This window comes from Sminthopsis crassicaudata, chromosome 2, assembly GCF_048593235.1.
Source record: "Sminthopsis crassicaudata isolate SCR6 chromosome 2, ASM4859323v1, whole genome shotgun sequence".
Lineage (NCBI taxonomy): Eukaryota > Metazoa > Chordata > Mammalia > Dasyuromorphia > Dasyuridae > Sminthopsis > Sminthopsis crassicaudata.
This window is the reverse complement of record NC_133618.1, coordinates 324953778-324978558: the sequence shown is the minus strand read 5'-3', so window position 1 is coordinate 324978558 and position 24781 is coordinate 324953778. Positions and strand designations below refer to the sequence as shown.

Sequence of the window (24781 nt, the reverse complement as noted above, 5' to 3'; positions counted from 1 at the left end):
ATGTCAACCCTTTGCAAATTTGGCTTTTGATCTCATCACACAAATAAAACTATTTTGTCTGACATTAACAATGACCTCTTAATTGCCAAGTCTGACTTCTTTTCTCAGTTTTCATCCTGTTTCACCTCTTTGATGCATTTTTGGCATTACCTTATGTAATGTCTCCAGAAACTGCCGATTGCTTTCTAGGAGGAGATCTGCTGTCTCAACTCAATCCCAGACTTGACCCTTCTTCCTCCAGAATTCAGCCCCAACTCTGTCTCAGAGTAGATTCCTCCTCCTCCAGAGTGCCGCCCTCTTTTATCCTCCCAGAGAATGGGCATGGGATAATGCAAGGGCTTGTGGGAAAATTACTTCTACCAATGAACTTGCTCCTTTTAAACATGTAAGTTCCTCCCCAGAAGTTCAAAGGGGTAAAACTCTCCTTAAAGGCCAGAACTAGAGAATTGTTAAGTACGGACTTAGCACTTAGTAAGAACCTAATATCTCATTATCTCATTAGCACTTAGTAAGAACCTAGCATCTCCCCCTTTTGATTTAGAACATAGGGTGGTCATGACTTTGAAACATAAATCCATCAATATGGGAGGTATTACACATAATTACATAGATTACATAAACACATAGTAACATAGTAACATAATACATGCTAGAAGTATGTAACAAATAACATGATCAAATAACCATAAATTGAGAATTTATAAATGTCCATAAGTCTATTGTCCATTAGTCTCATCTTGTGTTAGGAAATCCAATGATTCCTGCTGATTTTAAAGTTCTATTACAGTCTTCTTATTATCCATGCTCTTTCAGTGTCAGATGTTTCTTAGATTTTCTCCTTTGTTTTAAGGTCTTTCTCTTTTTCTGTCTCTCTCTGATGGACAAGGCAAATAGGACTCATGGCATCCATCTGATTCCATCTCCATCTGAAGAAATACAAGCAAACGCTCTCCCCCAGGCAGTTAACCTATCTGGTCCCTTCCATTCACCACTTTCTGGGTCTCTCCACATCACCTGGCGATTATCTTAAGGACAGTGGAGCTGCTCACACTGGACACTGCCCTTCTGGTGGGTTATAAAACCTGTCTGCTAGAGCCAGTGCATCTTTGTCAAAAATTAGAAAATTAATGGCATAGAGAACAAAATTTAAGAGTTCTCTAGTGTAACGTGCTGTTGTCTCTAGAAGCTGCCGATTGCTCTCTGGGAGGAGATCTGCTGTGTCAACTCAAATCTCTCGGACAGATTCTTCTTCCTGTAGAGAGCAGCCTCAAGTCTGGTCCAGAAACAACTCCCTTTTTCCTCCAGAGCTGCTCTCTTTATCCTCCCAGAGAATGGGCGTGGGATAATGCAAGCTTCTGGGAAGAATTACTTCAACCAATGAACTTGCTCCTCCTAAGCATGCAAGCTCTTCCCCAGGAAAGGCCAGAACTAGAGAATTGTCAAGTACCGACTTAGCACTTAGTAAGAACCTAATATCTCATTATCTCATTAGCACTTAGTAAGAACCTAACACTCTAGGGTTACCTGTGGCTCCCCCTTTCTTTTGTTTTTGGAGGAGTGTCTTAATGCCTTTGTTTCTTCTCTCTACTATTGCCTGACCTTGCGGATTAAAAGGTATTCCAGTGGTGTGTAAAATCTTATACTGTGCACAAAAGTGTGCAAAATGTTTAAAAGAATATGCAGGTCCATTATCTGTTTTTATTTCTTGTGGCACACCCATAATTGCAAATGCTTGTATAAGGAATTCAGTGATCAATCAGGCTGTCTCTTTTGCTGTTGGCACTGCAAAAGTGAATCCTGAAAAGGTATCTACTACCACGTGGATAAAAGACAGATGACCAAAAGATTTATAATGGGTCATATCCATTTGTCAGATTTCATTGGCTCTCGAACCATGAGGATTCTTCCCTGGAGGAAGTGTAGGAGCATGGAAAGGAAGGCAAGCTGTATAGCTTTTTACTATTCTCTTAGCTTCCTCTCTTGTGATTCCAAATTGTAAACGTAAAGCTTGAGTAGCCAGATGATATTTAGAATGAGATTCTTGCGCTTCCTGAAATAAAGGACTACTGGTTAACATAGTTAAAAGGCTATCTGCCTTTGAATTTCCATCAAAAATAGGACCTGGAAGTCCACTATGTGAGTGGACATGCAAGATATAAATCTTGCCTGGAGGTTTTCTCACTTGCTCTTGAAGTTCCTTAAAGAACTGATAAATATTAGAGGCTGCAAATTTTATTTGGGCTGTGGCAATTCTTTGTACTACACCTACTGAATAGGCTGAATCGGTAATAAAACGTCTCCTGGGTAATAAGAGCGAGCTAGCATGATAGCAAATAATTCATTCTGTTGAGTGGACTGAAAAGAAGTCCTGACTACTTTCTTTATGGTTAAATCATGAGAGTATACAGTACAAATATTTTCTTTGGAGGCATCTGTAAAGATTGTTGGTCCTTTAAGAGGAACCTTAGAAACCTTTTCTTCAAAAATCCATCGCCAAATATGTAGTAGCCGGGTTATCTTTAATGGAGACCCATGTGCAAAATTTGGAGCTGTGGCCAATAAAATTTGCCATTCTGGGATGGTCTCACAGCATACATTAATTTGTGCATTAATATAGAATGTGTATATTTTTTCAGGACTTATCCCAGATAATTGTATTACTCCTTAATAGCCTTTAATAAAATTCTAGTCACAAGCACTGGGTAAGGAGTAAGGCTTTGTTCTGGTTGTGCTGGGAGGTTCACCCACTCAATCACACTGTCTCCTTGATGAAGGACTGCTGTGGGTGCCTCTTGTGTAGCAAAAACTGATTTTCCAAGGGTTTTTGAGTGACTCTTTCAACCACATTGGATAAAGCCAGTTCAACTTCTCTCAAAGCCTCTTGTGCTTCTTTTGTAAGCTGGCGTGGTGAATTTAAAGCACTGTCTCCCCTTAAAATATCATATAAAGGTTGCAGTTGGTCAGTAGTTAAGCCTAACACTGGACGCATCCATTGGATATCTCCTATTAATTTTTGGAAATCATTTAAGGTGTTCAACTTCTCTGTTCTTAAAGAAAGCTTTTGTACTATGAGTGTCTTAGAATATACTTCATATCCTAAATATTGAAAAGGAGCATGTCTTTGAATTTTTTCTGTAGCTATATGCAGTTTGTAGTACTTTAATGTTTCCGTGGTCTTTTGTAGACATGCTTCTAACATTTGTTCCTCAGGTGCACATCCCAAAATATCATCCATATTACTTTTGGAAATGTTTTTTCTTACTGGAGCAAGAGCAGCAGCAACATACATTTGACACATAATAGGGCTGTTTTTCATTCCCTGTGGCAAAACTGTCCATATCTTTTATAAGGCTCAGCCAAATTAACACTAGGCACTGAAAAAGCAAATCTTTTCATATCTTCCTTATCTAGAGGGATAGAATAGAAACAATCCTTAAAGTCATGCCCCATAGCACTGCCTCACTAACTTTGGCAGGTGGCTGTGTTAGTTTTTTCACCACTAATTTAGAGGCCTTGCCTGCAAGTGGAAAACAGAGTGAAGCCTCTCCTCAGGCCACCATATGAATAGCGGGAGGCCATGGGAGAAGAGCATAAGCCCATTGTCCAGTTGTGTCAGTCTCTTGGTGTTGTGCATCAACCAGGACAGTCTAATTCAGCTGCTACACTAGTGCTATGTCTGCCATCTTTGGTGTCACAGTCAGGAGGGACGTGACTGTCATCAGCATCTGAAGGGCTGCTGACATCCGGGATCCTTCTGGGCCTTTGTTGTTGGCGCCGCAGTGGTCTTGTCCTTTTCTTTTGATTCCCCAGGTCCCGGATGTTTCTGGTTGGGATCCACTCCTCTGCTGTTGGGTGTGCATCTGGAATGCAAGCACGTACCTGGGACCTCACACCCTGACCCAACCTGGGCCCTTCCAGATCCATCTAGGCCCTTCCACATCACTGTGGAGAGAGGGCTCTTGTTTTTGTTGACCAGTCTATTAGTTAGCCCCACTTTCTACATGTGTCAGAAACGCATTGCTGGGTGAGATTCAAGGAATGTGAAAATTGTAGGTAATTATATGTATATATTGCTGCATGTAAGCGAGCCTTTGTAATTCGGGTGAAAGGTTATGCGAACCCAACACTCCCTTTTCTTGTTTAGACAGGAGTGTTTTTAAGGTGCGATTAGCCCATTCAAGAATGGCTTAGCCCATAGAGTCATATGGGATGCTAGTGGAATAGGCAGTGCCAAATTCAATGTAGAAGGATCAAAAGGCAGAAGATGTATAAGCTGGTCCATTATCTATCTTAAGTGCATGTGGGACTCCTGCAATGGAAAAACAATGATAAACATGGCTGATCACATACCTAACTGTTTCCCCAGTATGGAGTGAAGCCATGAGGAGTTGAGAGTGTGTATCCATGGTTACATGAATGCACTGCTTCTTGTAGGAGTAATGTCCATTTGCCATAAGGCATTGGCTGACTTACCATGAGGATTTGTCACAGTATTGTGTGAAGCAGGATGAAAAGGAGCTTAAGTAATACAGCGGTGAACAGTAGCTGCAGCTTCTGCTTTAGAGATGCCATACAGCCTCTGCAATAAGTGGGCAGATAAATGAAACGAAGTATATGCCTTTAGAGCAAGGGAATCAGAGCTGAGGCCACATAAAGGATAAAGAAAGGCATTAGCTACTCTATTGCCCTCAAATATGGGGCCAGTGCCATCAGTGTGGGACCTAACATGCGTGATAAAAAGGGGTGAGGCTCTGCTGTTCAATGCATTCTGAGCCTGATGAAGATCAGTGATGGTAGAGTGCCTGTCATTTATATACAGTTTGATACTGAGCACCACTGGTTGCTTTTAAGAGACAGTTCATAGCCCTTATCATTTTATTCCTTTTGTTCAGAGTTAGATAGTATCTACATATACCTGACCTATTCTTCTTCAGTACTTAATGAGATCATTGAATAATAACCATGTCAAATTAACATATTAGCTTCACCAGGAGATAGCCAGAAAGGTGGAGCTACCTTCTGTCACATCTGCAAAAATAATGGCTATATACAGTCCATATATATTATATATATGAGAAAATGCAATTTTGTGCTCCCAACTTTGGGGAAAGGAAATCATTTCAGGGAATAAATTTGTTCAGCCCCCCCACTATAAGTGATTAGTATAACTTTAGCAACCAATTTTATTGACTTTTATATGCATTGTGCATGAACTGCTATATTCTGAGGTCATAACTTTGCCCAGAAGGTTCTTAAGATGGTCACTGAGATCATCCATCACATAAAAAGAAATTTTCCTAAATTTTCATGAATGCAAATCAGTGAACAGGATTCTGTGAAATGATCTTTGGAAACATCTCATATTCTATTCATGAAGTTAGAAAACATCTATTTAATATTTTTCCTCAGTTTTTGCATCAACAGTTCTTTCCTCCTCCTTTTGACCAAATTTCTCTGCATCCATTCCTGAGTTTGGAGAGGGAATATTCTTGTGATGTTCACTATTTCTGCTTTTGCTTTATCCTCCTTTAAAAGTCCCCTTACAGGTCCCATATATGGTCTAAGTTTTCAGTTTGTTATTTGCAATATTTTGCTAATTTCTTGAATATTCCAGAATTGATCCCAATTAATTCCAAAATAGATGCTGGGTCTAGTCATACAGCAGGGTTTCTGTTACCTTTTTGACAAAAATAACACATTTGTATTGATGTGATAGTTTCTCTCAGTCTTCCAAGTCCAAATCCATATAGAATTTATAAAGTACTTTGTTCATGTGTCTTTCATAAAATGAGTGGGCACACTGGTTACTTATGTTAAGCTGCAAAATGGCAATGCAGTTCACATTCCCAATCTTCCCAGAACTTCTGTATGAGACCCTATGGAATCCAAGTGGAAAAGACTATTAAGATTTGTTGATAAGGTCATACTAATCATTTTGTGGGGGCCTGAGAAACCTTATTCCCTGCATTCATTTCCTTTCTCCAGAGCTAGTCATGTAATTCTCAGCTTTGGGTGCACAAAAATTACATTCTCTCATATATGCATATGCCTGCATAAAGCCCTCATCTCTGCATGTAAGGGAAGGTAGCTCCATCTTTCTGGCTATCTGCTGCTGCTGTTAATATGTTAATTTGACATAGTTGTCATTCAATTATCTCATTAATCCCAAGTGGAATGGCTTTATTTTTGGACCCACCTCTCACTATATTGTGTGAGTTTCTTTGGTTGACTGCATCTACACATCATTTCCCCTGCTTATTGACTATGTAGAAGAAAACAACCTTGTGGCAGTTGGGGCTGAATCTTTGCTCTCCAGTCTATTTTGTGGCTTCCTTCAAAATTGCTCAAACATTTTAATGTGGTCTATCAATTAGTCACAATTTCATTTCTGTTTTATACCTAGAATACCTCTGGGGACACTCTTATATCAAGTCAACCTTATCGCTTCTGGGGTTAATTTGATCACTCCGATCTACATTATTAGGGGCTATCACTATCATCATTTTCAGTTTGTGGTTTCCATCTGTGATAAGTATTGGGATAGCAGCTTGCCTTTGCATTGAATAGAAATACCAAACTCAGTTAATTTAGCCATCAGCGGGATCATAACCATTCCTCTTTTTGTCTGCATTACTGATACATTACTCCAGGCTTTCTTTTTCTTATATCTCATCAATGTTCAAAAATGCCACCTTTGATTCTTTCCATAAAATAATTAATCTTGTCCTGTTAATATATAATTGGTATAGACCTTTACAGAGTCTTTCTTAGGAGTTTGAGGACTCTGTCTTGAGTAATTTCCTAAATTTATTTATCTTTGCTCTCTGTAACAAGATAACTTGTCTAGCACCTACACACAGGTGGTACTTCTCATGCAGCCTAGGAGAGCTAGATCTCCCCATGTATATAAATGATCTGTTTACTCCTGCTAACATGGAAAGTGGAGTTATGGTTAATATTATTTTTTCTGACTTAGGGGAATTAGCCCTCAAGTAATACTTTGATCTTCCACTTGGAAAATATGGAGTCAGTTTTATCCCCAGATGAAATATTTGATTCTGATGGCAAGAAATTTAACTCAGTTTCCTGTATCACTGATTTCTTTAGTACATATCAAAGCTTATTCCTTGTTTTCTGTGCTATGTTATGACCATAACTCATTAAATAATGCAAGGTTGCTACATAAACCCCCATTTTCAAAGTAAGGATATACTCCAAATATTAGTAATCTCTAATGACTGTTAGAGCCCATGAAATTATACTACTTTTCTACTAATTATATTACTTTTTCAACTAATACCATCACATTTTCATCTATGTCAGTATGTACTTTCTTAAAAATAGTTGTGGGAGAATCTAATGTTGAGAGTAAAGTTAATACCAATGCAGTGAGGTGGAAAAATCAGGATTTTCCTCAGCATTATACACTGTAGTTAAAATAAGCAAAAAAGCAAGAGGGATAATTTCTGTGGCCATTGTTAGACCTATTTATGTCAATATTTTCCCCTTAACTAAATAATAGCTCATCAAAACCATGTCTTTAACATTTTTTGTATTCTTAGTGACTAGGAATAGGTTGACCATAAATTACTTTAGATACTAATTCTGAGGTAGCCAGTGTGTATTCAGAAAATCTGAACTCACAACTCAATGCTGTCACTTACTAAATCTTTTGTTGTCTCTGGGCTTCAGTTTCTTCATCTTTAAATAAGAGGGTTGGTGCAATGAATTTTCAGATCTCAGTTTTCAGATCTCTTCCAGTTATAGATCCATGTTCCAATAATACATATTGAAATTAAGTACCATATTTGTCCAAGTAAAAGTTACTTCCAAGCAGGCACAATATTCAATGGACATGTATAATCATTGATTCAAAAGTTTCCTCTAAACATAAAGATCATATTCTCACGTAAGAATATGATTCTCACATTCATGGCTGCACACCCTATGTGATATTTTTCCATCTTTTCTCTGAAGTTTGCCATTACAAATCCATTTAGCTGGCAACATTTAACATCATATAGTTATCACTGGAGTACTTTAGCTTTTTATTTATCATTTTTTGATGTTGGATCATCACCCATCTTTCTATTCTACAATTTTTTGACTGCATCTTATTCTTTAGAGTTCCTCATTGGGTGCAGCCAGCACAACCTGACATATGTTTCCCCCGTGTCCAATGTTTGATACCTATCTTTGAGTTCTTTTGGAGACAAGATATTCATATTATTACTGCCATATAGGAACAGTGAGAAATAATGGAAATATTGAATTTTACTTATATGGAAAGATTAGTGTTAGTAAAGGAGCTTTGCAATTTCCTGAAAGCAATTGAATTTTAGGCTCTCTTTACTATCTTTACAATCTCAGTTATGCATATCAAGCTTTCTTGAGTGTTGCTCCAAATAATAATATAGTAACTAATACTATTTAAAGGTTCTTAAAATGAGCTATCATTTATTCCAATGAATCATTGATATTTGTTTCTACATAGGGAAGAACAGGAAAAATTAGCTGATGATCATCGAAAAGCTGTACTTATGGTTAACATGAAGATGAAAGAAAGAGCTGAAAATGATACTAATACAAAAGAGATATATGTCCAGAAAAAAGTTGATGAAGAAAAAATTGACTACTATCAAGATCTATTGCAAACAATAAATGATGAACTGACTGAAGAAAGGGACATATTTTTAACAAAAAAAGAAAGTTTAGAGAAAAAGGTAATTATCATGATTAATATTTTTATAGGACTGATAATTAGATGGAATCTTAGAGATAATCTTAATTGATTGAATGCATGTTCTAATTACAAGATGACTTAAGTAGTAAATTCAATCCCAAAAGATCATGGCCTGCTCCTGGGTAAGAATCAGAGAGCAGACCAAGAGAGCAATGAACACATCTCTCCCTAGATCACAAAACTTTGGAAGGAGCCCACACTTCCAAACCCAAAGAACTATCTCTGAAAACGGTTGTGCAAAACCAGGAGCAGACCTTGGGAATCACTAAATTAGCAGCAGGTCTCAATCCAGATAGTATGGAAAGGTCAACTAGTTGGTGAGAAGGAGATTATAGAAGTCTCTTTGCTAGCATTGAGGTAGGACTCTGTTGCTTTGTCCACACTTAGATCTGGACACAGCCCTGGTTCACAGTCCCAGAGTGAGGGGAGCATTAGCACAGCAAGGACATGTAGCCCCAAGGGAGTAGGGACCTTCCTCACAGTTTCATAGGATAAAAGAGTAATTGTGGTTACTCACAGATACAGAGCACAAACCAGGAGAGTAGTGAACACATTTTTCCTTGGATCATACCACCTTAAAAGAACTGAAAACTTACAGTCCCTAGAAGGATCTCTGAAGACAACTACACAAAAGCCTTGAAGCTTGAGAAATTGCACCGTCCACCCTGGAAACAGAGCTGTTCCTTAACAAAGTGTTAAACATTAAGTAATAAATAGTCTGGGAAAATGAACAAACAACATAAAATTATTCTGACAATAGAAAGCTACTATGGTGACAAGATCAAAACACACTCAGAATAAGATAACAAAATCAAAGCTCTGACATTTAAAACCTCTAAGAAAAATGAGAATTGATCTCAGATCATGGAAAAGCTCAAAAAGAATTTTGAAAATCAAGTACAAAAGGTAATAGAAAAAATTGGGCAGAGAAATGAAAGTAATACAGAAGAAAGTACAAAAAGTCAATGAGGAGAATAATTCCCTAAAAAGGCCAAAATGGGGGGGGGAGGTATAAAAGTTTACTGAAGAAAATAATTCCTTAAAAATTATAATTGAGCAAATGAAAAGTAATGACTCTGGGAGAAATAAATAATAAAACAAAAAATGAAACAATGTGAAATATTTCACTGGAAAACAATGCATCAGGAAAATGAATCCAGGAAAGAAAATTTAAAAATTATTGCATTAATGAAAACCATATTCAAAAAAGCTTAAATATCATCTTTCAAAAAATTACCAAGAAAAACTGTGCTGATATTCTAGAATCAGAGAGTAAAATAGGAATTGAAAGAAACCACCAATTACCTCCTGAAAGATGAAAACTCCTAGGAATATTATAGCCAAATTTCAGAACTCCCAGGTCAAGGAGAAAATAGTGCAAGTATCCAGAAAGAAATAACAAGTATGATGAAGCCACAGTCAGGATAACCCAAGATTTAGCAGCTTCAACATTATAGGATCAAAGGGCTTGGAATAGGATATTCCAGAGAGCAAAGGAGGTAGGATTTCTACCAAGATTCTTCTACCCAGCAAAACTGAGTATAATGCTTCAGAAGAAAAGTGGATATTTAATGAAATAGAGGACTGTCACGCACTCATGATGAAAAGATCAGAACTGAATAGAAAATATGAGTTTGAAATACAGGACTCAGGAGAAGCATAAAGAGACAATCAGGAAAACGAAATTATAAGGTACTTAATAAGGGTAAACTTAACTAAGGTTATTGTTTATACTTCTACATAGGAATAATGATACTTGTAACTCAGAAGAACTTTATCATTATTCGAGCATTTAAAAGGGCATTAGATACAGACAAAAGATATAGTTCTAATTTGAATATGAAGGGATAACATATAAAAAATAAAAGTGATAAAAGAAGAATGTACTGGGAGAAAGGGAAAGGGAGAGGTGGAATGGTGCAAATTAACTGCCATAAAAAAGGCAAGAAAAAGCTTTTACAGTGGTGGAGAAGTGGGGGAGGGGAAGGGGAGTGAGTGAAACTTAACTGTCATCTGAATTGTCTCAAAGAGGGAATGACATACATACTCAATTGGCTATAGAAATCTATCTTGCAGAAAATTGGGATGGAAAGGGGATACAAGAAGGAGTAGGGAGGATGATGGAAGAACATATTAGATCTGTAATAGGAAGAAAAACACTTTTGAGGAGGGACAGTGTAAAAAGAGAGAACAGAATAAATAGGGGGAATACAGTTGAAAATAGTAATTGTGAAAATAATTTTGGACTATCTGAAAACCCTGATTAAAGAAATAGCCTAATGGACCCACACTTAACACCACATACCAAGATAAGATCAAAATGGGTCCATGATTTAGGCATAAAGAATGAGATCATAAATAATTAGAGGAACATAGGATAGTTTACCTCTCAGACTTGTGGAGAAGGAAGGAATTTGTGACCAAAGGAGAACTAGAGATCATTATTGATCATAAAATAGAAAATTTTGATTACCTTAAATTAAAAAGCTTTTGTACAAACAAAACTAATGCAAACAAGATTAGAAGTGAAGTAACAAATTGGGAAAACATTTTTACAGTTAAAGGTTCTGATAAAGGCCTCATCTTCAAAATATATAGAGAACTGACTCTAATTTATAAGAAATCAAACCATTCTCCAATTGATAAATGGTCAAAGGATATGAACAGACAATTCACAGAGGATGAAATTGAAATTATTTCCACTCATATGAAAGAGTGTTCCAAATCACTACTGATCAGAGAAATGCAAATTAAGACAACTCTGAGATGATTACACACCTGTCAGATTGGCTAAGATGACAAGAACAAATAATGATGAATGTTGGAGGGGATATGGAAAAACTGGGACACTGATGCATTGTTGGTGGAGTTGTGAAGGAATCCAACCATTCTGGAGAGCAATCTGGAATTATGCCCAAAAAGTTATCAAAATGTGCATACCCTTTGATCCAGCAGTGCTATTACTTATATCCCAAAGAAATACTAAAGAAGGGAAAGGGACCTGTATGTGCCAAAATGTTTGTGGCAGCCCTTTTTGTAGTGGCCAGAAACTGGAAAATGAATGGATGCCCATCAATTGGAGAATAGTTGGGTAAACTATGGTATATGAATGTTATGGAATATTATTGTTCTGTAAGAAATGACCAGCAGGATGAATAACAGAGAGGCTTGGAGAGACCTATATGAACTGATGCTGAGTGAAATGATCAGAACCAGGAGATCATTATACACTTCAACAACAATACTATATGATGATGTATTCTGATGGAAGTGGATATCTTCAACATAGAGAAGAGCTAATCCAATTCCAATTGATCAATGATGGACAGAATCATCTATACCCAGAGAAGGAACACTGGGAAATGAGTATAAACTGTTAGCATTTTTGTTTCTCTTCCCAGGTTATTTTTACCTTCAGAATCTAATTCTTCCTGTGCAACAACAACAACAAAAAAGTCCGGTTCTGCACACATGTATTGTATCTAGGCTATACTATAACATATTTAACATGTATGAGAATGCCTGCCATCTAGGGTAGGGGGTGGAGGGAAAAAGGGGAAATTTTGGCACAGAAGGGAGTACAAGGGATAATGTTGTAAAAAATTAACCATGCATATGTACTGTCAAAAAAATAAATAATAAATAAATAATTGGGGGGGGGAGAGTGACAATCAAAAAAAAATTAGTCTAGGCTCCATAATTCAAGAAATTATTCAAGAAAATATGCTTGGATAATTTATATCTTAGATTCATAAGACAACATAGAAATTGAAAGATGCCACCAATCACCTCCCCAAAATATCTTAAAGCAAAAACTCCCAGGAATATTATAGTCAAATCTCAAAGCTCCCAGGTCAAAGAGAAAATACTTCAAATACCAAGAAAGAAGCAGTTCAAATATGGAGCCATAGTCAGGATAACATAAGATTTAGTAAATTCCATGAAAAGGAAAAGCTCAAAATATGATATTTTGGAAGACAAGCTAGAACTAAAACCAAGAATAATCTATCCAGCAAAACTGAGTATAAGTCTTCAAGGGAAAAAAAAATAAAGATTTGATAAAAGGAGGACTTTTAAGCATTCCTGATGAAAAAACAAGAGTTAAATGAAAATTTTGACATTCAAACACAAGACTCAAGTGAAGTATTAAAAAGTGAAAGAATAATCATGAGGGACTCAATAAAATTAAGTTGTTAATAAATTATAAGGAAAATGGCATGTACCTCCTAAGACAGTTATTAAGATAGTTAAAAATGAGTTTCCATAGATAGAATTTGGATGTAAATTGGTTATGTTGCAATAATCTCCAAAAAAGGAGTAAGAAAGATACTTGCACTAAAAGAAGAGTAAAGGGAAAGTTAGAATGAAAAAAAAATTATTATATAAAAGAGACAGGCAAGGAAAAGATTTTACAATGAAGGAGATAATTTTAGGGGGGGGGTGAGCAATGCTTGTACTTCATTCTCATAAGAATTGATTCAAAGATGGAATACATAGAGTTTTGTGTAGAAATGTAACTTACTCAATAGGGAAATAGGAGGGAAGGGACAGAAGAGCAATAGGGGAAATCATAAAAGGAAGAGAAGATTAAGGGAAGCAGGGGTTAGAATCAAAATAGGCTTTTGAAAATGAGAGAGAAAGAGAGAGAGAGAGAGAGAGAGAGAGAGAGAGAGAGAGAGAGAGAGAGAGAGAGAGAAAGAGAGAGAGAGAATCTGTAAGTCAATACAATTTTCAGAAGAAGAAATCAATTATACATGGTTATATGAAAATTTTATTTTTTATTCAAGTTTTTATTTTCAAAACATGGGTAATTTTTCAACATTGACTCTTACAAAATCTTGTGCTCCAATTTCCCCCCCTCTTCTCCCCACCTCCTCCCCTAGACTGCAAATAATCTAATATATATAGGATAAAAATATGTTAAATCCAATATATGTGTGCATGTTTATATAGTTATTTTGCTGCATAAGAAAAATCAAATCAAATCAAAAAGGAAAAAAAATTCAAAAAATAAAATGCAAGCAAACAACAACAAAAGGAGTGAAAATGCTATCTTGTGATCCATATTCAGTTCCCACAGTCCACTGCTGGATCAAAAGGATGAAAAAAAAATCACTCATCTGAGGGACATCTCCTGGTAAAGTACTGACTTGGTTCTGAAGAACAATTTGGACCTGTGCCTAAAGGGCTATAAAACTCTATATATCCTTTGTCCAAGCAATGCCAATCCTGGATCTCTTTTCCAAAGAGTTCAAAAAAAGAGGAAAAGTACCTGTGTGTTTAAAAAAAACCTATAGCAACTTTTTTTATAGTGATACAGAGTTAGAAATTGATGGGATGCTCATCAGTTGGAAAATGGCTGAACAAGTCATGGCATATGACTAAGATGAAGTACCACTGTATTATAAAAATTGATGAAAGGAGTGGTTTCAAAAGACATAGCAAGACCCATGAACTGAGGCAATGTGAAATGAGAAGAACCAGAAGATCCCTGTACATAGTAGTAATAGTATTAAAAGATTTGATTACTCTTACTAATATAATGAGGGAAGACAATTCCAAAGGACTCATGATGAAAAATACTGTGCACCTACAGAGAATTGATAAATTCTGAATGAAGACTGAAGCATAATTTTTAAAACTTTCTTAATTTTTATTGTTTTATTTTGTTTTACAACAAAGACAATATGAAAATATGTTTTGATGACTCACAGGTGTAATCAATATTAAATTCCTTACCTTCCCAAGTAATGGAAAAAGAAAGAATTTGGAATACAAATCTTTAAAAAATGATTGTTAAAAATTTTTATATGTAATTGAGGCAAAATGTAAAATAAATTATATATAACTAGGAAATGGGGTTGGTAAGTGGCTCAATTGAAAGAATGCTGGGCCTGGAGCTAGGAAGATCCATCATTCTTTGTTCAAGTCTGATCCTAGACACTTCCTAGCTCTATGGTCCTAGGAAAGTCACTTAATCCTTTTTGTCTTAGTTTCCTCATCTATAAGATGATCTAGGGAAGGAAATGGCAAATCATTCCAATATCTTTTCCAAGAAAACTCCAAATGGGATGATGAAGAGTTAGACACAACTGCAATGACTGAGAAAACAATAATTGGGAAATATTTAATGAAATAATAATTTTTAAAAATTAATGTGATGTGAGTTATGGTAGTCTGTGATATTAATCTACTCAATACTATTTTAACCAACTGAATAAAGAAATATTTCCAAAAATTCTCTAATGAAGTTTTTCATTCTAAACAGAGAAATAGTTTCTTCACAGCATTTGAAAAGTTAAGGTTTTTTTTTCCTATGCATATATTTTCCCTCAAATGCTACCCCCCCAAAATAGTAATTTGATCTAAAGAAAATTTAAAGACAAATATCAAAAATATTTTATTCAACAATACATTATAGTTTGTCTTAAAAAAGTTTACTATGTTTGTTAATATAGATTGCTGATATTAAACAACAAAAAGATGATGAACTTAAGTTCACTCTTCAAAAGAAGAGACAATTGTCCCAGATGGTAACTGAAATAGCAAAAATAAAGGAGGAATTCAAGCGCAGAAGAGGGGTAAAAATAAAATAGATTACTGATATATTGAATTTTTTTTAAAGTGTCAGTTCTTTAAAATTTAAGTTAACAGGTTTGAAAACTTGAATTTTATGCCATATAATTCTTGGGAGTGGATTGGTGCCTTACTATTTTTGATGGTATATTTAAAAAATTATAACATGTATATGTAATCTTCACATATCATCATGTCTTGGATGAAAGAGATATTATGAGCTTTAAAAGCCAATTACTGTAGAGCACCAGCCCTGAAGTCAGGAGGATCTGAGTTCAAATCTGGTCTCAGACACTTAACAGGTCCTAGCTGTATGACCCTGGACAAGTCATTTAGACCCCAATTGCCTCAGGAAAAAAAAAAAGCCAATTACTTATGATGATAATAAGACTGGAGAAAATCACTATGGCATATTGGCATATATTTTTGAATTCATACAAAATGACTAAGTTCTTTAAAGTAGATCACATTTTATTGGTATTGCTTCACTTTAAAATTACATAGTAATCATAAGCATTCATTTCTATTCAATAATGCTTAATTTATGGAAAAAATGAAGAGAAGCTAGGCTAGTTTACTTTGCTTTATCTGAGAAAAATGAGTTTATTCAATCAGTAAATGGGAAATGTTCACTTAAAATATCAAAAAACTTTAGAATTTTTCAGGCTTAGTGAATACTTTATTTCATTTGAACCTCACAATCCTAAGAGATATTCTTATTCCCATTTTACAAATGAGGAAATTCAGGCACACAAAGATGAATTGACTTACTCATTGTCAGACTATTAGCCATTGGAGGTAGGATTCAAATACAGATGTTTATGACTCCTAAATGCCTGGAAATATATTGATCCCTTCACAGGAAAATTCAGAATAGGAGTAGGATTTGAGAGGGGAATGTTTATGGGATGTTGAGGTAGAGGTGCTTAGGTGACTACAAGTTTGAAATGTCCACTAGACAGGGGTGATGTAGACTTCAAAGGAAGAAAAGTTATTGAGTTATAAGAGCAAAATGAGAATCTTGATGTGGTATTAGTGAGAAGCATTAAGTATATTTCCTTCTCTAAGACATTTGAAGTTGGGAGAAAGAAAAAAAGAAATGGTCAGTACTGGAAAAGGCCACTACTTTTGTGAAATCCTTAGGAGAAATCCAGTTTTCATTTCATGCAAGGATATAAGGGAATTAGGATGAAAATATAGTTTTTATTAATAATGGAAACAAAGGTATTAATGGAATTATGAAATTGGTAGCCAAAGGAAGATAGTGATTTTGGGAGGGGATAAAATTAATTGGAGTAAATATAGCTATGAGAGTAGGGGGCTCAGCAACAGAAGGATGAATGTTGAGAGATTAGTTATAGGATAAGGAATGGATGGCACTGACAGATGTAGCAACCTCAAAAAATTATAAGGTCAGGTAGCTTCAGATTTTCATGTAGAATTTTAATTATATGGTAGCAATATCTACAACTTAATACCTTTGATTTCTTGGTCAGTTCCACAGGATGGGGTAGGATGGGATCATGTAGAAGTAGAACTTATTCCCCAAACCCATAAGTTCAAAAGAATGTTGGAGGTTCAAACTAGACTTCACAAGTCACTTAGCTTAAACTGTTTTCTACTTCTTCAAAATCTACTAAGTAAGACTAGGTAAGGGAGATAAACTTTGTGACAGTAAAGTGAGTGCATAATGAGCCTGTTCATTCTTTCAAATTCCCAAGTGATATTTTAGCAGGATTCAAATCTTCTTAGTTTCAAAGCGTCTGAGTTTGAAAAGAACAAAACTATTTTATCAGGTTCTTCATTTATTTGTTTGTTTTTTGTCATTAATGGAAGCCATGTAGAATTCATTAAAAACAATGACAGTTTCTCCTGGTGTTCTTGGAGCAAAATTATCTGTGCTTGTTGGAAATAAGGAGCATAAAAGATTACAGTTCCCTCAGTACCATTCAAAGAGCATTCACCCTTCGAAGTATTCTCTTTAATCAGAGCAGTAAGGAGAATGTTCCATCCCCATTCCGTAGAACTGAAGCATCAAAATGAATCCTAGCATTCTTGTTGCATATCAAATAATTTCATTTTTAATAGGCAATAAATGAACAAAATATGGCACGGGAAGAGCTAGAAGAGGGACTGAAAAGCTTGCAAAATGAGTTGCAAGTGCAATTAAAACAGCCAGACCAACTGGTGACTAAGAGGTATCATGTTGTCTTTTGGTTCATGTGTTTGTAGATGGTCACATTTTTTAAAGTAATTGAAAACATTTTATAAGACAGAATACATTTAATAATAATTGCTATTTGTTATAACATATAGTATCATAAATTTTATATCATTTTTATTAATCCCATTGACAAGTAATTGAATTTGTCCTGTTACTGCTTTTTTCTTTTAAGTGTTTAAGTCATGGTTCTTTGTCTTTGAATATAGTTCAGAGTTCAGCTGACTTGTAATGGATTAATTTTAAAAATCCAGCTCTCGATTTCAGAGAGATTTGGAGAGACTTACATGAACTGATGCTAAGTGAAATGAGCAGAACCATGAGATCATTGTACACAGCAAAAGATTATAAGATGATCAATTCTGATGGTTGTAGCTTTTCTCAACAATGAGATGATTGAGGCCAGTTCCAATGATCTTGTGATGAAGAAAGCCACCTATACCCAGAGAGAGGACTGTGAGAACTGTGTGTGGTTCACAACATAGTATTTTTACTCTTTGTGTTGTGGTTTGCTTGCATTTTGTTTTCTTTCTTTTTTTTTTTTTTTCTTTTTGATCTGTGCAGCATGATAATTGTAGAAACATGTATAGAAGAATTGCACATGTTTAACATATGTTAGATTTCTTATCATCAAGGGGAGAGGTGAGGAGAAGGGGGAGGAGATTTGGAACACAAGATATTTGCAAGTGGCAATGTTGAAAAATTATCCATGCATATGTTTTGAAAATAAAAAGCTTAAATAATTTTTAAAATAAAAAAAAAATCTAGCTCTCCTGCCTCAAGGAATTTAACTGACTTTGAAGAATGAACGTGAACACAAAGGAAATTTGGGCTTGATATTTTTACACCCCAAAGTCTAGGCTACTATTTTGAGCTCAGACAATGAGCACTTCTTAGTCTTATAAAGGAAGAAGAAAGATAACTGCTAGCCCCCATTACTGAATTTCCAATCAATCATGTCATTCCCTGTGCATCAGCTCTATAACTAATTGCATTGCCCATAATCCCATGATATCTGTTTTGATCTTTCTTCTGTATTCTCCAAAACCTAAATAATGGAAACTTTTTTTGCTCATAATCTTTGGCATTAAGGGATGCAGTCTATTGATTAACCCATGTATTGACACGTTGCATGCCCCTGCTAATAAAATAAATCTTGTTCAGCGAGCTGCCTCAGTTTATTCTTTTGTTGAAATTCAAACATGATATTATAAAACTTCTTGTTTAATGATCTTTGTAAGAAGAAATTGAAGATTACAGCTTTGGAAGAGAACAGATGCTTGGAATATGTGCTGATAGATTGCCCTCACTTTTTTTCCCTCTTGCTCCTTCAACTATATTGTTGTAATTTGTTCCTACACACATACTCAAAGAATCATAACCCTATTGCCAAAGAGGCAAAGATTAAATTGGAAGATAACCCAGGTCTTGCCTCACATGAATCTCAGGGACTTTGATGTATTTGTGCAGCAAATACTTGTCCAAGACCCATAGCTAATTTTTTTTTGTTAATATATAGCTGCTCCTTCTGTCTTTGGTTTTTTATTAAAGCTTTTTATTTTGAAAACATATTCATAAATAATTTTCAACATTCATGTAGAGTTTACTGGGAAGATGATTTGTCTATGTCTAAAAAGGCAGCATTTAATTTCAGTAATAATTAAGTTACAAGTAAAGTTTAGAGGAATACAGGATTATTGGTTCAGTAAAAAAAGCAGATGGAATTCAGTTTTATACTAATAATAATAATCCAAAGCACTTCCATAATTCCCTGAAGGTTATTTATAGGCCAAAAACCTATGGTGCATCTCAATTATTCAGTGTTGATGGAGCCACATTGATTAATGAAAAAGATATGATCCTAGACATATGGACTGAATATTTTCATAATATTCCAAACAGACTGTCAACCAATGATGAAGCCATTGACCATTTGCCTCAGGTTAAAGTCAATCCTCTTTAGCCATATGTTCAGCTGAAGTAGTTTTGAATGCCATTAAGCTCCTCTTTTGTGGCAAAGAACCTGATACTAATTTTATTCCAGCAGAGATGTACATACACTCTGCTTATACACTGCTCACACAAAAGCTAACTGAAATCTTCTAGGTTATATAGAAAGAAGAGGTTATATCCCAAGAGATCAATGATGCCTCAATTCTTTCTCTTTCCTAAGAAAAAGGAAATTGGTTGTCCTATGAAAGTCACGAAGCAGTCTCTCAGTTATTTGTAGCAATATTCTTGCCAAAGTCACCTTAATCAGATGGTCCTTCTGCCAGAAAATGGTATCTAGGGGAGCAGAGCCAAGATGGTGGAGTGGACACATGCATCTTTCTGAACTTCTCCTACATTCCTCACACTAATTAGCAAATCCAGCCTCTGAATTAACCCTGGACTGGCAGAATCCACAAATATTGGGAGTGCAACAAATTACCAGCAGAAGATAATTTTGAGGACCACCAAAAATGGTCTATTTTAATTGGACACAGAGAGAGGCAGGCCAAACACAGATGCCAGTGCAGGCTGTGCAGAGGGCAGTGGAAGCTCCGCACAGTGGAGAATCTATAGGGAGGAATCTACAGCAGTGTTGACTACTCTGCCCTGGTTGCAAGCCAGTAGATCACCAGAGAACTTATAAAACATTCACAAACACAAAAAGTAAATAGTGAATCCCCACATGCCAGAATCTCACAGGACTTGGCTATGCCCACCCAGCACCAGAAGTCAGTAAACACTGACTCAGGACAGCCATCACTGACCCAACACAGGTACTGCCACTTGTAGAGGAAGCCTGGACAACCTCCCTTACCCTAAAAAGAGATCTCAACTTTAAAAAAAATGAATAAAAAAGCAAAAAGGACTTTAACCCATAGATAGTTTTTATGGTGAAAGAGAAGAACAAATTTCAAACCCTGAGAAGATGAAAAGCAGATCATATCCAGATGAAGCCCCCAAAGGTGATATAAATTGGTCCCATCACACAAGGCTCTCCTAGAAGAAATTTAAAAGGCTCTTAAATTAGAGTTGGAAGAAAAATGGGGAAAGGAAATGAAAACTTTGCAAGAGGGTTTGGAAAAAGCAACACAAAATAGACTTAGTGAAATGGAAAAAGTATATAACTCATTAAAAGATGATTTGGCAAAATGGAAAAAGAAAACTCCCAGAAAAACAGAATTTGTGAAATGGAACAAGAAAATAAGTCTTTAAAAAACAGAATTTATGAAAAGGAAAAAATGTCATAGAACAAAACAATTCATTTAAAAATTCAATTGGACATATACAAAAAAAAAGTAAATGAAGAAAATAATTCACTAAAAATCAGAACTAAATAAATAGAAATGAATGACTCAATAAAATAACAAGAATCAGTCAAGCAAAACCAAAAAAGTGGAAAAAAAATTTTAAAAAAATTTAAAATACCTAATTGGGAAAACAACTGACCTGGAAAATAGATCTAAGAAAGACATTCTAAGGATTATTGGACTCCCTGAAAACCATGATGAAAAAAGAGCCTAGACACTATTTTTCAGGAAATCATCAAAAAGAACTGCTCAGATGTCATAGTATCAGAAGGTAAAATAGCCATTGAAAGAATTCACCAAACACCTCCTGAAAGAGACCCCAAAATTAAAACTCCAAGGAACATTGTGGCTAAATTTCAGAACTATTGAACCAAAGAAAAAATATTACAAGCAACCAGAAAGAAACAATTCAAATACTGAGGCGCCACAATAAGGATTACCCAGGATCTAGCAGCTTCCACCTTACAGGATCGAAGGGCTTGGAATCTGATATTCCAAAAAGCAAAGAAACGTGGAATGCAGCCAAGAATAAATTACCCTGCTAAACTGAACATTTTGTTTTAGGGAAGAAGATGGACATTAAATAAAAGAGATAAATTCCATATATATCTGATGAAAAGAAGAGAGCTGAACAAAAAAAATTGACCCCCAAATACAGAACTCAAGAGAAGCATAAAAAGGTAAAAAGAAAAGAACTCCTTGAGAACTGTATTTCTATTATGGGTATACATAAAGAGTACATGTATTATTTGATCTTACTGTTATAATATAAAAAAGAAAATAGAGGTAGAAAGGGGATTTTATTGGAAAAAGGGGAAAGTGGAGGTAAAATGAGAGAAATTACATTTCAGGAAGAGGCAAAGGAAACCTATAATTGAGAGAGAAAGGGAGGGAAATGAACATTGTGTGAATCTTACTCTCATCAGATTTGGCTCAAAGTAAGAATATTAGTTATATTTGGTTTCACTGAGAACCTTCTTTCACCTTATAGAAAAGTGGGGAGGGGAAAAGGGAAAAGGAAGGGGTAGGCTAAATAGAAGGGAAAACCAAAAGGGAAAAAAGGGGGAAAGGTGTAAGAAAGGGAGAGGGACTCTAAAAGGCAGGTCTGCTTGAGGCAAGTAATACTCATAAGTAATACTGGGAGGAGGGAAAAAGGAAAAGGGAAGAGAAGTATAATTTGGGGTTAATAAGATGGCAAGAATTACAGAATTAATAGTTTTAAGCATAAATATGAATGGGGTGAACTCTCCCACAAAGTGGAGGTGGAGAGCAGACTGGATCAAAAGCCAGAATCCTACAATATGTTGTTTACAGGAAACACATTTAAAGCAGAGTATAAATGTGGGTATGTGGACTTGTGAATCATTGGCATAAAGATGCTAATTGAATCTAGGGGAACTAATGAGACCAGCAAATCAGTATGAGAAGAAAAAAGAATCATGCTCAAGGCTAAGCCCTGAAGTTTTCCCATACATCTTTTTTTTTTAAATTTTTATTAAAGCTGTTTATTTACACAGCATATCATGGGTAATTTTTCCAACATTGACCCTTGTAAAACCTTTTGTCCCAAATTTTCTCCTCCCCCCTACTCCCTCCCCTAGTCAGCAGGTAGTCCAATACATGTTAAATATGTTGAAATACATGTTAGATCCAATATATGTATATTTGTGTATACATATAAATATGTATATGTTTACATAGTTATCTTGCTGCACAAGAAATATCAGATCAAGAAGGAAGAAAAAGAAAAACTGAGAAAGAAAACAAATAATAACAGAAGGAATGAGAATGCTATGTTGTATTCCACACCCAGTTACCACAGTCCTCTCTTGTAGATGGCTCTCTTCATCACTGAATAAGTGGAATTGGTTTGAATCATCTCGTTGTTGATGAGAGCCGTCCATGTTCATCAGAATCAACCATCATATAGTCTTGTTATTGCCATGTGTAATGATCTCCTGGTTCTGCTCATTTCATTTAGCATCAGTTCATGTAGGTCTCTCCAAGCCTCTCTGAAATCATCCTGATGGTCTTTTCTTACAGAAGAAAGTATTCCATAGCATTCATATACCATAATTTATTCAGCCATTCTCCAATTGATGGGCATCCACTCACTTTCCAATTTGTTGCCTTTACAAAGAGGGCTGCTACAAACATTTTTGCATATGTGGGTCCATTTCCCTCCTTCAAGATCTCTTTGTCCTATATTTCCAGTAGAAACACTGCTAGATCAAAGGGTATGCACAGTTTGATAACGTTTTAAGCATAGTTCCAAACTGCTCTCCAGAATGGTTGGATCCATTCACAGTTCCACCAACAAAGTTTCAGTGTCTCAGTTTTCCCACATCCTCTCCAACATTCATCATTATCTTTTCCTGTCATCTTAGCCAATCTGACAGGTATATAATGGTATCTCTGCATTGTCTTAATTTACATTTCTCTGATCAATAGTGATTTGGAACAATTTTTCATGTGGCTACAAATACTTTCACTTTCTTCTTCTGAAAATTGTCTCTTTGCCTTTGACCATTTATCAATTGGAGAATGGCTTGAACTACTGTAAATTTGAGTCAATTCTCTATATATTTTAGAAATGAGGCTTTTATCAGAATCTTTTGATGTTAAAAATGTTTTCCCACCTTCTCTTCTAATCTTGTCTGCATTAGTTTTGTTTGTACAAAAACTCTTTAACTTAATATAATTAAAATCATCTCTTTTATGATCAATAATGATCTCTAGTTCTTCTTTAGTCACAAATTCCTTCCTCCTCCACAAATCTGAGAAGTAAACTGTCCTATGTTCTGCTAATTTGTTTATAATATCATTCTTTATATCTAGATCATGAACCCATTTTTACCTTATCTTGGTATACTGTTTTAGGTGTGGGTCTATGCCTACTTTCTGCCATACCAGTTTTCAATTTTCCCAGAAGTTTTTGTTAAATAGTGAATTCTTACCCCAAAAGGTGGGGCCGTTGGTTTTGTCAAATACTACTACTGTTATAGTTATTGGTTATTTTTTTCTGTGAACCTAACCTATTCCACTGATCAACTATTCTATTTCTCAGTCAGTACCAAATGATGACCATTGCTTTATAATGTAGCTTTAGTTCTGGTACAGCTAGGCCACCTTCATTTTCTTTCTCTTCATTAATTCCTTTGAAATTCTTGCCCTTTTGTTCTTCCAGATGAATTTTGTTGTTTTTTTTTTCTAGGTTGGTAAAATAGTTTTTTGCAAGTTTGATTGGTATAGCACTAAATAAATACATTGGTTTAGGAAGTATTGTCATCTTTATTATATTCACTTGACCTATCCATAAGCACTAGATATTTTTTTCAATTGCTTAGATCTGACTTTATTTGTGTGGAAAGTGTTTTGTAGTTTTGCTTATATAGTTCCTGACTTTCCCTTGGCAGATAAATTCCCAAATATTTTATATTATCAACAGTTATTTTAAATGGAATTTCTCTTTGTATCTCTTGCTGTTAGATTTTGTTAGTAATGTATAAGAATTCTGATGATTTATGTGAATTTATTTTGTATCCTGCAACTTTGCTAAAATTGTGGTTTGTTTCTCATAGCTTTTTAGTTGATTCTCTGGGGTTTTCTAAGTGTACCATCATATCATCTGCAAAGAGTGATAATTTGGTTTCCTCATTACCTATTCTAAGTATAACTATATACACACAGATATGTATATGTCAATGTCTATACATATATACATATCTATGTGTATACACACATATATAATTTGAATTTAGTAGAGAAAGCACTGTCCACATTGGAGTCCTCTCTTTTGTTCTTTTATTACTTCGGATGTCCCAATGTACCATTTTTGATATCATTACTATTGCAGTCCAATCTGTCTCTTATTCTGGTTGTAAGAATTTTCATAACATTTTTATGCTCTTATTGGTAACATGTTATATACTGCCTAAACCC

The 24781-nt window shown here is 35.3% G+C and overlaps 1 protein-coding gene across 2 annotated transcripts in view; it reads left to right on the top strand.

Annotated features, from left to right (window-relative positions):
- The window catches only part of CCDC175 (coiled-coil domain containing 175), a 113818-nt gene that overhangs the window by 28194 nt on the left and 60843 nt on the right, over positions 1-24781 (top strand). For both annotated transcript variants that reach the window (XM_074290252.1, XM_074290253.1), the window contains exons 5-7: positions 8495-8723; positions 15202-15324; positions 17408-17517. In XM_074290252.1, coding sequence (XP_074146353.1) covers positions 8495-8723; positions 15202-15324; positions 17408-17517 — 462 coding nt within the window. The remainder of the gene's footprint in view (positions 1-8494; positions 8724-15201; positions 15325-17407; positions 17518-24781) is intronic.